This window comes from Pristiophorus japonicus, chromosome 14 (genome assembly GCF_044704955.1).
Source record: "Pristiophorus japonicus isolate sPriJap1 chromosome 14, sPriJap1.hap1, whole genome shotgun sequence".
In the NCBI taxonomy this organism is placed as follows: domain Eukaryota; kingdom Metazoa; phylum Chordata; class Chondrichthyes; family Pristiophoridae; genus Pristiophorus; species Pristiophorus japonicus.
The window spans coordinates 154,789,468-154,802,412 of NC_091990.1; the positions used below are offsets into that span (position 1 = coordinate 154,789,468).

Consider the following 12,945-nt stretch of genomic DNA (forward strand, 5'->3'; position numbering starts at 1 on the left):
CTCTTCTCATAGGACAGCCCTCTTATCCCAGGAATCAATCGAGTGAACCTTTGTTGCACCCCCTCTAAGGCAAGTATATCCTTCCTTAGGTAAGGAGATCAAAACTGTGCACCAAACTGAGAACAAACTAGTGCTATCCCAAGTTTAGAAGAGGAAAAAAACAAGTTCTGGCAATTGGTCAATGGAAGTATAATCCACTGTGCACAAGAAAATACATGTTGTGTCAAAATTTGTCATCAGTCAAAAAGATTAGTCAGTTTGCTGTGAAGCAAGTTTAAGAATGTGCCAGACCATCTGTTTGCATTCAGGAATTATTATGCCAAATTCATGAATGTAATAAGGTGCCCATCCTGTGTAATTCAGCATTGCAACAGACTGGTTAAATATTGTGGGCTGTTTATACTTGAAGGGGCCGATTTTCGGCAAGGTCTCCGCCCGCCCAAGTGCCGCACAAAGTGCCGCCGAGGGTGGAGTCGGGCCCACGGAGGGTCGAAGACCTGAAAAAAACCCAGCAAAAAATAAAAAAAGTATCCGAAGTCCTTCAGGGGACCCCATCCAGGTAAGTCGCTGTTGAAAAAAAGTATTAACATGTTCACTTGCCTTTGTTTTAAGTTCTTCATACTGACCGTCGGGGACAGACCATCATATCATAGGCAGTCCCTCGAAATCGAGGAAGACTTGCTTCCACTCTAAAAGTAAGTTCTTAGGCGACTGAACAGTCCAATACGGGAATTACAGTCTCTGTCACAGGTGGGACAGACAGTGGTTGAACGAAAGAGTGGGTGGGACTGGTTTGCCACACGCTCCTTCCGCTGCTTGCGCTTGATTTCTGCATGCTCTCGGCGACGAGACTCGAGGTGCTCAACGCCCTACCAGATGCTCCTGCTCCACTTAGGGCGGTCTTTGGCCAGGGACACCCAGGTGTCAGTGGGGATGTTGCATTTTATCAAGGAGGCTTTGAGGGTGTCCTTGAAACATTTCCTCTGCCCACCTGGGGTTCGCTTGCCGGGTAGAGTTCCGAGTGGAGCGCTTGCTTTGGGAGTCTTGTGACAGGCATGCGAGCAATGTGGCCCGCCCAATGGAGCTGGTCGAGTGTGGTCAGCGCTTCGATCTTGGGAATGTTGGCCTGATCAAGGAGGCTAACATTGGTGCATCTGTATTCCCAGGGGATTTGCAGGATCTTGCAGAGATCGTTGGTGGTATTTCTCCAGTGATTAGAGGTGTCTACTATATATGGACCACGTCTCTGAGCCATGCAGGAGGGCGGGTATCACTGCAGCCTCCAGCCAGTGGTCCACCCCTGTTCTGCCGCCGAGTCATGCCGACTCACTCCCACAGGAATCTAAGAGCTCGGCAGGCGGGAGGTCAGTTGCGCCACTCGGCTGTCCGCTGATGTCAGCGAGCGGTTCCCGGCGGCTCGCCCCTCCTGCCCGCTCCAGGCCACCTCGAAAGTGGCACTGGGCGGATCTTCAGGAGGAATGTTGGTGGGAGTGGGCGGTAGTTGGCAGCAGCGGGCGGTGAGGTGCTGAAAATCGGCCCCAAAGTGTTCTAACATTACTGTCTTCAGATATCTAAAGAGCAATTTATTTAAACACTTAAAAAATAATTGAAAGACAGTAGACTTATTGGCAACCATATTGGATATTCCTAATAATAACAGATCCAACTTGATGGCAAATCAGATCCATGCTAGCAGTAATGTCCTTTAAAGCAATGTTATACATACAACCAAGAGACATGTAGCCTGGAAAGGTTACTGAGCATTTTTTTAAATATTCTTCCCGAAGGGTGTCTGTTTTCACATGATGCCCACTGCTGAGTTCATCCTGCAACAAACACAGCTCATCACAAACTTTCCTATGGGCTTGAACACAGCAACAACTTATATTTATATAGCGCCTTTAAAGTAGTGAAACATCCCAAGACGCTTCACAGGATTATTATGAGATAAAAATTTGACACCTAGCTGCATAAGTAGAAGTTAGCGCAGTTGAAGAGGTATGTTTGAAGGAGCGTCTTGAAGGAGGAAAGAGAGGCCGAGAGATTTAGGCAAGGAGTTCCAGAGCTCAGGGCCTAGGCAACAAAAGACATGGCCACCAATGGTTGAGTGATTATAATCAGGGATGCTCAAGAGGGCAGAATTACAGGAGCGCAGACATCTCAGGGGATTGTGTGGCTGGAGGAGATTACAAAGATAGGGAGAGGCGAGGCCATGGAGGGATTTGAAAATAAAAATGAGAACTAACAGAGACACACCTGGACTGCTGACCAGTTTGCAGCCTATGATACACTAATAGATAAGAAAAAATAGATAGAAAGCGAGAGAGAATGAGACCAATGAGGCAATTTTAACCTTACCCATCCATTGGGGAACAGTCAGGATTGGGTGCAACGCTGGTTATACATCCCACCCAATTATACTCTCCACTGAAGTCAATGGAGAGTAATATTGGGCGGTTGTTAAATTAGCATTGCACCCGATCTCATGGGTTTATCATCTGGTGAGTTAGGTTGCCTTGAGATAAAAGCCAAAGCAGCATCAAACAGAATTCTGCTCTGGTCTGACGCCGGCTTGTTTTGTTTTCAGAGAACTAAGGAGGCCCTTATCAATTATTTTCACTAAAATGACATTCTACAGAAAAATAATACACCTTATTACAAAACACACAATGATAGAAGGCAGACATAAGAACAAAGCATGGGGAACAATTTTCTGTTCAGGAAATTGAAAAAATAATGGCCTTTTGTGCAAATTGGGATAATAATATAACAACAGTTTTCAACAGTCTCCATATCAGATTTCTGTTCCCACGGGGAAAAAATTGCTACTTTTGTCCCCAGGCATCCATATATATATTTTAGATGAGAGCCTGAGTGTGACGGTGATTTTCCACAGAATGCTTTGTTCTAGCTTCATATAGTCTGCAGGTCTATTATTGCAATCCAATTTCTGGAATGAAGAGAGCATAGGGATCTAACTGAATTCACTGCTCATGCTGGTTAGTAAAGGGAAGAAAAGAGAATTCAAACATTCTGTTTGGGCAAAACATTGTGAGAACATTTTCTTTTCTGTCTGAAGTTGTGGAATGCTGAGTGTCAAATATTATAAACACGTAACCTCCAATGGAAAAACAGGCAGGACAACAATACTTAAATGGCATCAAATGTGGCAAGCACAATAGAAGGTCACTTTAATAAACTACTGCTTTTTTAAAAATATCTCTTATCTGACCTTGTGGTTTATTCTCCCTGCTCATATTTAAACTTTTACTTGGAATTTGTTTGACAAGAGCACCTGTCAAACTGGTTCAAGGTGTAGGACACATTCACCCCCATTAACTACACAACTTGACATAAAAATGCTTCTTTTTTTTCCAAGATGTTGTCATTCAGAGATGGTGTGGAGAGAGGTACATAGAATAGTTCATAAAGCTGCAAGGGGACAATAGCCGAGTGGTTCTGGTACTTAGACCAGCAATACAGAGGTCATGATATCCAATCCCACCATGACAAGTGGTTAAATTGAATTCAGTAATGGGCTGACACCAGAAAAATAACCATGAAAAGCAATTGCATTGGTTTTTCTATTTCCTATTTCTGCTGGTTGGGGATTCTAGGACTAGGGGGCAGAGTTTAAAATTTAGAGCCAGACCTTTCAGGAGTGAAATTAGGAATCACTTCCACACACAAAAGGTGACAGAAGGTTGGAACTCTCTTCCGCAAATTGCAATTGATGCTAGATCAATTGTTAATTTTAAATCGGAGTTTGATAGCTTTATGTTAGCAAAGGTGTTAAGGGATATGGGCCAAAGGCAGATATGTGGAGTTAGATCACAGATCAGCCGTGACCCCATTGAATGGTAGTGCAAGCTCAAGGTGCTGAATGGCCTATTCCTTTTGCTATGTTCTTATGTTCCTATGTTCCATTGCCATCAAAAGTAACTGGCTCAATAATATAACAGCAAAATACTGCGGATGCTAGAATTCAAAACAAAAACAGAAAATGCTGCAAATACTCAGCAGGCCAGGCAGCATCCATGGCTGGCTCATTAATATCTTGCAGGGAAGGGGCCATCACACTTACTAGGTAACTGCAATTTGCACTACATGGTTAATTCATAATGCCCTCTCAAGTACCCTAGCAAACCATTTAGTTGTGAACAATCACTACAAAGATCAGTATAAGAGGAAAATCAGACAGATCTATCAGCTGTGATCCACGGATAGTTTAAGGATAAGACCAAGCTAATCTCAGCCTAGTCCTCCTCACTAATATCTCTCAGACTCCTCTATCACCACCCACAGAAATGCACTAAGCCACTAGAGATGAGGGCTTGTTTTACTGCAATGTTGCAAAGAGTGCTCCAGTAAAATCAGACAAAGAGGACCGAGCACTCCCTGACATAATGCTGCACCTGTTAGTGGGATGGTTTGCTTGGGAAAGAGAGCACATAATTTATAATGCAAAATATTGAGAGTGATTGATTATTTGGACTGTTTTCCACAAATGGAAGATTTTGAATTGCATTACATTTGCGTAGTGAGCAGCCATGTTTGTTTATGATCTAAAATGTTGATTCATTATAAATTTTGCTCTACAAGCTGTTTTAAAAAATCTGACTAATTCTATTGTGTTAAAGAAAGTAAGTAATCAGAACTCACTTAAACACTCTACTGGGATAAAGTATTTAATTCACTCAGTTCTACAGTTTCTATACAACAAAATCCACCAATTGCTTTGGTGGCGTCACACCTTGAAGTCTGGATTATTTACCTTTCTGTTGGTCTGGTTAATTGGAAGTCGGGAGCTGTCCTTAGCTAATGGCATTCCACTATCCATAGTTCTGGGAGAGATGATGCTCATAAAGGGCGGCTGGCTCCTTAGAACTCCTGACACACAGAGCTGTGCCACCTCCTTCAAAGCCTTCAGTTGGGACTCCTGAAACAATAAAGATCACTTACTGATTAAATCCCATCAAACCATTACATAAGAACATAAGAACATAAGAATTAGGAACAGGAGTAGGCCATCTAGCCCTTCGAGCCTGCTCCGCCATTCAACAAGATCATGGCTGATCTGGCCGTGGACTCAGCTCCATTTACCTGCCCGCTCCCCATAACCCTTAATTCCCTTATTGGTTAAAAATCTATCTATCTGTGATTTGAATATATTCAATGAGCTAGCCTCAACTGCTTCCTCGGGCAGAGAATTCCACAGATTCACAACCCTCTGGGAGAAGAAATTCCTTCTCAACTCGGTTTTAAATTGGCTCCCCAATATTTTGAGGCTGTGCTCCCTAGTTCTAGTCTCCCCGACCAGTGGAAACGACCTCTCTGCCTCTATCTTGTCTATCCCTTTCATTATTTTAAATGTTTCTATAAGATTACCCCTCATCCTTCTGAACTCCAATGAGTAAAGACCCAGTCTACTCAATCTATCATCATAAGGTAACCCCCTCATCTCCGGAATCAGCCTAGTGAATCATCTCTGCACCCCCTCCAAGGCTAGTATATCCTTCCTTAAGTAAGGTGACCAAAACTCCACGCAGTACTCCAGGTGGGCCTCACCAATACCCTGTACAGTTGCAATAGGACCTCCCTGCTTTTGTACTCCATCCCTCTCACAATGAAGGCCAACATTCCATTCACCTTCCTGATTACCTGCTGCACCTGCAAACTAACTTTTTGGGATTCATGCACAAGGTCCCCCAGGTCCCTCTGCACCGCAGCATGTTGTAATTTCTCCCCATTCAAATAATATTCCCTTTTACTGTTTTTTCTTCGCAGTGACCTCACATTTTCCGACATTGTATTCCATCTGCCAAACCTTAGCCCATTCGCTTAACCTATCTAAATCTCTTTGCAGCCTCTCTGTGTCCTCTACACAACCCGCTTTCCCATAAATCAACTTTTGTTTGAGTCTTTGCTACAGATCAGGGCAAAGAACAAGATGCTGCATAGACAAAGACAACAAAAGCTTAAATCTTTAAGCTCTTTCATTATCTGTTAATTTGATTGTTTTTTTTTATAAATGCACAAAAACAACTCCTGTGCACTTTTGCTTAATTTAGGCAACTGGATATTTCAATATTTTATGATCAAAAATAACCACTTTGAATGAACAGAAATGGATGATATAGCCCAGAAATTCTGAAATATTGGGCAGCATATTTCAGCACAGTGGGTGCAAATGGTCAGGAACCTGAAGTCGAACCTGTTCTGAGTTTTCGTCCTTCTCCGGCATCAAAAATAAATTTCTACGCATAGAGTTTAGACACTTCTTTCAGACGCCAAACCCTTCATCCTGATGCCACTTTTGGAAGCGGGTCTGCTGGGATGTAAGGCACCTCCGTAAAATGCGTTAGTTCCGCCTCTAATGTGAGCAGCAGTAAAATCAGTTGTAAAAGCAATGGTCCGAGAATGCTCAGCATAGGATTGAAATCATGGAAGAAAGACTTACATTTATAAAGTGCTTTTCACGACCACCGGACGTCTCAGAGTGCTTTACAGCCAAAGAAGTGCTTTTAGAATGTAGTCACTGTTGTAATATGGGAAATGCGGTAGTCAATCTGCGCACAGCAAGCTCCCACAAACAGCAATGTGATAATGACCACATAATCTGTTTTTTTGTTATGTTGATTGAGGGATAAATATTGGCCAGGATACTGGGATAACTCCCCTGCCCTTCTTCGAAATAGTGCCATGGGATCATTTATATCCACCTGAGAGAGCAGATGGAGCCTCGGTTTAATGTCTTATCCAAAAGACGGCACCCCCGATAGTGCAGTACTTCCTCAACACTGGAGCATCAGCCTAGATTTTTGTGCTCAAGTTCCTGGAGTGGGACTTGAACCCACAACCTCTGACTTAGAGGCAAGAGTGCTACCCACTGAGACACAGCTGACACTACCAGACAAAATTGTGGAACCCTTAGTGAGAACTGTTGGACTAGACAAACTTGAAAAAAAACACACATAAATTACAGTTCAAGCAGCTTAGAAAGACAACTAAATGATCTGTTTGTTACACATTACAAAAAAGCAGTCTAAACACTTGGATCAAAGCATAATGAAGTTCTAAGTAAACTGTAAATAGAATTTTCTCATAACAGTTAACTCCATGTTAACTGTTCTCATAACAGTTAACATGGAGTTAATGAAGAAAAAAAAAATCAAGACTTTTAAATGGATCGTTCCATGTCTAATAAGCTATTTCTCCCCTGCTTTTCTTGCTCTAGGATGTACAAATCCAGGCCTAGGCTTTCTGGCCCGGTCTCATTGAGGTAGATGGGGGCAGAAATGTGTTCAGGTACATGCTCTTTCATGTCCCCCCAACCTCCCCCCTTTTCCAGTGGCCAATACAATGGAGTAGGTAGGCGCATGCAAATCATATGACAGTGAGGGCAAATGACCTCCGCCATGTATCCTACATTTGTCCAGTTTGCTGGACGGTGGGGCCACCTGTCAGGTGTTGGCATCCAGCATTGAAAGGTCTGTGGAGGGGACCTCAGGGCTTCAGTTAAAGAGAGGACGGTGCAAGCGCTCTTACGAGCATGGCTGTATCCAGGCCCCAGAAGTGGAAGGAAAAATGTTGGTGCAGACATCTGGAGGCAGCTGTTTTGTCCCTCCTTCTGCAGCAGGCCCTGAATCTTGTCACAGCAATTTCCAAGCCCCAGCCTGGAGCATCTCCTTGGTGGAAGACAACGAGCCTGCTTGCGACATTCAAATGATCCCGGGCTCAGAACGTCAGCCACGATCGATGGGGGGGAGGTGTCATCTCCGTGGCGGATGGAGGTCGCGCCTCACTGGAGAGGCCTCCAATCAGAAAGCTTCGGAGCCTGTGCCAGTGCAGTGCCTGCTGTGCTCCCAGGCCACCACCAATCTCACTCTTAGTCACATGCCTCCAGGGGCGTAAGTGTTGATTTATGGAATGCGCTCCAGTTTAATTTTTGTTGCTCAACCCTATGGGGAGAGGCATGGCCTCCAGTTGATGCCTCCTTACAACAGCACAGCTGAACTTTGGAAATCAGCATCATGGGGATATCATATCGGATGAATTCATCTGTGTATTTCACTGCAGTAACTTATTTGCTACACATTGCTATTGTGATTTTGCCATTACAGTCTAGGTTCACTGTATTCATCATAACTGGAAGAAAGCCATCATGGACGTCAAATTCTTTCCGTTATAAGCAGGAGGAATTTTATATCCTTGGAAAATAGTCTCTTTCCCCCAAATGTTATTAATAATTATGGGAATAATTTTAAAATTCCAAAAATATCAAGAATGCACTAGCAAGAGTATACATCAGTGTTGTATGCACCTTATTGTAATAGACAACAGGGTAATGACAGATTTATTAAACAAGCACTTGTATCTGTTTTCACAGTAGAGCAAGAGGATGAAATACTAGTGATGAAAGGGAAGCTGACAATAAATCTTATTGGATTCATGAAAAGTAACAAAATGGTAATGGTGAAGACAATATGTGTTAAAATAAATAAACCTCCAGGACCTGATGGTTTCCACCAAGTGTATTAAAAAAAGTAGGTGAGGAAATTGCAAAAGTATTAGTCATCGGGACAGAAATTCAGTATCGTGCCGTTTGGGCATTAACTTTTGAAAGCGAGGAAACTTAGTGCCAGGTGCTAATGATTCCCAGCTTTTTCTAAATTTAGTGTTTCCGCTCCAGGAACGGAGTGCTAAATCGAGCTATCCACTTCCTTCCTGGAATGCTAAAGGACAGAGCGGGGCGGTAGTGGTGCAGCACTACACAATGTCCTTTGTAGCGCTGTGCATGCAATTGAGACTTTTTCCCTCCCTTACAGGGAAGGGATATCGCTGCAGGCTCTGCATTGGGATCAATGAGCTGGTCCCCGATGACAGCCGTGATCCGGCCCGACCGGGCCTATGCACTGCAGCAGAGTGCCGGGCTGATTGATCATGGCCCAAGAGCAATCCAAAATGATCACGTTGTTCAATGTTTTCTCCTACCTGTGCAAACATCCCCTTTTACTTGCGCCCCCGAAGCTCCCGGCCTCCTGAACAACGCCTCCTGCAGCTGTCAGCGTTTTTGACGGCGATGCTGCAGAGGGCAGAACCGAAGTTCGGGTCCGGGACACTAGCGGGGTGATGCGCACGGCAATGACGTCATGATCTCCGGGCGCAGAAGATCGTAGCGCAAAGAGTTACCGTCACCGCAAACCTCTCGGCCATGTTAGCAGGAGTCGTCCATCTCACTGCGCCCGGTTAGTAAGTCATTAGTGCCCCAGTATCGCCCCCCCCGGAAGCGATAACGGGAGGTACAAAGAGGCCAGCTTCTAGGCCATAATCTTTCAACAATCGCTTGATCTTGGAATTGAGTTGTTAGAAAATTTGCTAATGCCACTAATATTTAAGAAGGGTGGGAGAGAGAAATCAGATAACTACAGGCCTGTCAGTTTAATGCCAGTTGTGGAAAAGCGCTAGAATTTGTAGATACAAAGAATCTATTTCCTCTGGTGGGGGAATCAAGAACAAGGGGACAATCTTAAAATTAGAGCCAGTCCATTCAGGAATGAAATCAGCAAGCACTTATTCACACAAAGGGTAGCAGTCATTTGGAATTCTGTCCCACAAAAGGCTGTGGATGCTTAGATAACTAGAGCTGTCAAGATTGTGATAGACAGCTATAGTTTAGAAGAATGGGTTCAAGTTTCGGCTCGAGTTGCTCCTATTTTTTTGGAGCAACTAGTTTAGAATGGAATAACTTAAAAATTGCAATTCTCGGCATTTAGTTTGCTCCAATTCTAGTGAGTTAGAATAGTTTCGTTTTTGAAGTTTTCTTTTTCAAAAGGGGGCGTGTCCAGCCACTTACGCCTGTTTTGCAAGTTTAGGCAGCGAAAACTTACTCCAAACTAACTTAGAATGGAGTAAGTGTAGATTTTTGTACGCTCAGAAAAACCTTGCCGACACTTCACTTTTACAAATAAAGAGCCATCATCAATAATGAATGATAAATAAATCAATAAATCAACCAATAAATCAATCAAAAAAAACCAATAAAAAAAATAAAAAATCAATCAATAAATAAAAAAATTTAAAGTTTCTACTCACTTACTGCAGCACCGGGAGCCCTCCAACAGCGTGCTGGGACAGGAGATGCCAGTCGGGTGGGCCCCGCCACCGACCAGGACTTCGGGCGGGCCCCACCGTCGACCAGGGCTTCGAGCGGGCCCCGCCGCCTCCGAGGAGTTCGGGCGGGGCTTGCCCTCAGGAGATGCCGGGCAGGCCGCCGCAGAACAGGTAAGTACTGTCAGGCCACTCGGCCCAGGATAGGGGCGACGTACCTTCGGCCAGGAATAGGGTCGTCGCCCGGAGACAGGATGTGCTGGGAGGGCCAGGAGCTACTGCGCACGCGCACAGCCCCCACTGCACACGCGCGCAGCTGCTGCCACTGTTTTTGGTGCAGGGCTGAAGCTCCGCCCCCAGCAGCTCCTGCTGCGCCGCACCAAGCTGGAAACGGCACTACAGATATCGGAGAATCGCGAGGTAAGTATTTGGCGCTTTTTCAGTTCTACAAATTCGGCGGGCCTCTCTGATGTGAGCCGTTCTAGCGGGGGTCCGAAACTTGAGCCCAGTGAGAGGTGATCTCATTGAAACATACAACATTCTTACAGGGCTTGACAGGGTAGATGCAGGGAGGATGTTTCCCTTGCCTGGGGAGTCTAGAACCAGGGGTCACAGTCTCAGAATAAGGAGTCAGCCATTTAGGACTGAGATGAGGAAAGATTTCCTCACTCAGAGGGTGGTGAATCTTTGGAATTCTCTACCCTAGAGGGCTGCAAAGGCTCAGACATTGCGTACATTCATGACAGAGGATAGATTTTTGGGTATGAAGGGATTCAAGAGATGTATGGATAGTGCAGGAAAGTGGAGTTGAGGTAGAAGATCAGCCATGATCTTACTGAATGGCGCAGCAGGCTCGAGGGTCTGAATGGCCTACTCCTGCTCCTAATTCTTATGTTCTTCTAGATTTTTGGAACTGTCAAAATTGTAATTAGTTTAGGATATCAAGAGATATGGAGCAAAGACTGGGAAAATGGAATTGAGATTGAGATAAGCCATGGTGTAATTGCATGACACAGCAGGCCCGAGGGTCTGAATGGCCTACTCCTGTTCGTAAAGTTCCTCTGTTCCTAATTGTGCATTTGTTGCTCTTCTGCAGCAGCAGAGGATAATTTCATTTTGAACTATTATTATTTGGTGCCATATTACGTTTTGTTGTTTCACAGCTGGTGACATGGAACACTAATTATGTTATAACAAGAGAAAATATTTGGTCATTAGATTATCAAAAGCATAGGAGCGGATTATCTGCCAAAACATTAGCCCGCTAGGAGCAACCGTGGAAATGTTACAAGTCTGCAGGCCATTCTTGGGTTGCTATGTCATTGCGTTTTATGTTGATTTGTTCGCTTAATGTTGTTTTTCTACCCTTTTAATAAACGTAAATAAGATGATGTCTGCCTTGCACTTGAAGTAAGGAACATAACAAAAGTGCCCTGCTTCCAAATGAAATTTGCACTGTAGCTCATCGCAAAACAGTTGAGCAAATGCGTGCTTATCTAATGACGCAGACATTTGATTGAAATGTTGTGAGCTTTCGGAAAAATAGGAAAACGGGGTGCCAGTGGAGTTAACAATCGCCCATCGCTGCAAACCAATATCATAATATTGATCATTTCAACTACCAGGAGGTCACTGAGAATCTGGTTGATGTTCATTTTATACAGTGAAAAATACAGGGAAAATCTATTGACGTCAAAAATTGTTCGTGGCATGTTTTATAAATATGCAAAATACACAGAAAATGTAGATGTTGATTTTTTTAAAAGAGTGTTTATATAACAGGCAGCACAATAAACAATGATATTAGTGATGAAAGGTCATCGACCTGAAATGTTAACTCTACTTCTCTCTCCACAGATGCTGCCTGTCTTGTTTTTGTATTAGCGATATTCCTGATGCTGCAGGCAACATAAGTCTTATTCATCACTGGCGGGGGTGAGGGAAAAGCTGAAATATGAGCCGGGATTCTGCCTCTTTTTGACTGAACCTTTAAATTTTGCTTGGAGCGGACCTTAGGCATATCATCCAATCTTGCAAGCTCCTTGATTTCCTCAACAAATTTCTCCCTTTATATCCTTGAAAGGCCTTTGCAGGACTATTGCCAGTTGAGACCTGGTGAAAGTCACTGTGAGGCCTTCTAATAGCTCCTCACCTTCAGAGACGATAAGGTGATCGATCCTGGAGGGACATGGCTCGACTGGGAGCCAAAAAGTTAAAAATAAAATCTTCAGCCCATTTGGGCCTCTTAAGAATTCCACTTCATCTTAGAAGGTCGGATTGGCTTGGGCTGGGCAGCTGCTGCTGATGCTTTCTTTCAGGCTCCAGCAGCCCACCCACACTGGCGGATTGGTGCTCCAGGAATTTACAGGCCGTTGTATTTATAGGTTGAAGGACAACACTGGAAAAGTCCAAATGGAGCAGCTGAGTGAGCTAACTGATGTTACCACCTTTATAGCATTTAGGAACATAGGAACAGGAGTACGCCATTTAGCACCTTGAGCTTGTTCTGCCATTCAATGAGATCATGCCTGCTCTGTGACCTAACTCCACATACCTGCCTTTGGCCCATTGCCCTTAATACCTTTGGTCAATAAAAATCTATTAATCTCAGATTTAATATTAACAATTGACATAAGAAAAAAAATATTTTTTACACAGCGAGTGGTTAGGACCTGGAATGCACTGCCTGAAAGGGTGGTGGAGGCTTTCAAAAGGAAATTGGATAAGTACCTGAAAGAAAAAAAAAATTGCATGGCTACGGGGAAAGGGCAGGGGAGTGGGACTAGCTGAGGTGCTCTTGCAGAGAGCCGGCACGGGCTCGACAGACCAAATGGC

The 12,945-nt window shown here is 44.1% G+C and overlaps 1 protein-coding gene across 1 annotated transcript in view; it reads right to left on the reverse strand.

The window, feature by feature from the left end:
• LOC139279649 (leucine zipper protein 2-like) overlaps nucleotides 1–12,945 on the reverse strand; it is a 256,324-nt gene that overhangs the window by 90,449 nt on the left and 152,930 nt on the right. The window contains exon 9 of the mRNA XM_070898756.1: nucleotides 4,775–4,939. Coding sequence (XP_070754857.1) covers nucleotides 4,775–4,939 — 165 coding nt within the window. The remainder of the gene's footprint in view (nucleotides 1–4,774; nucleotides 4,940–12,945) is intronic.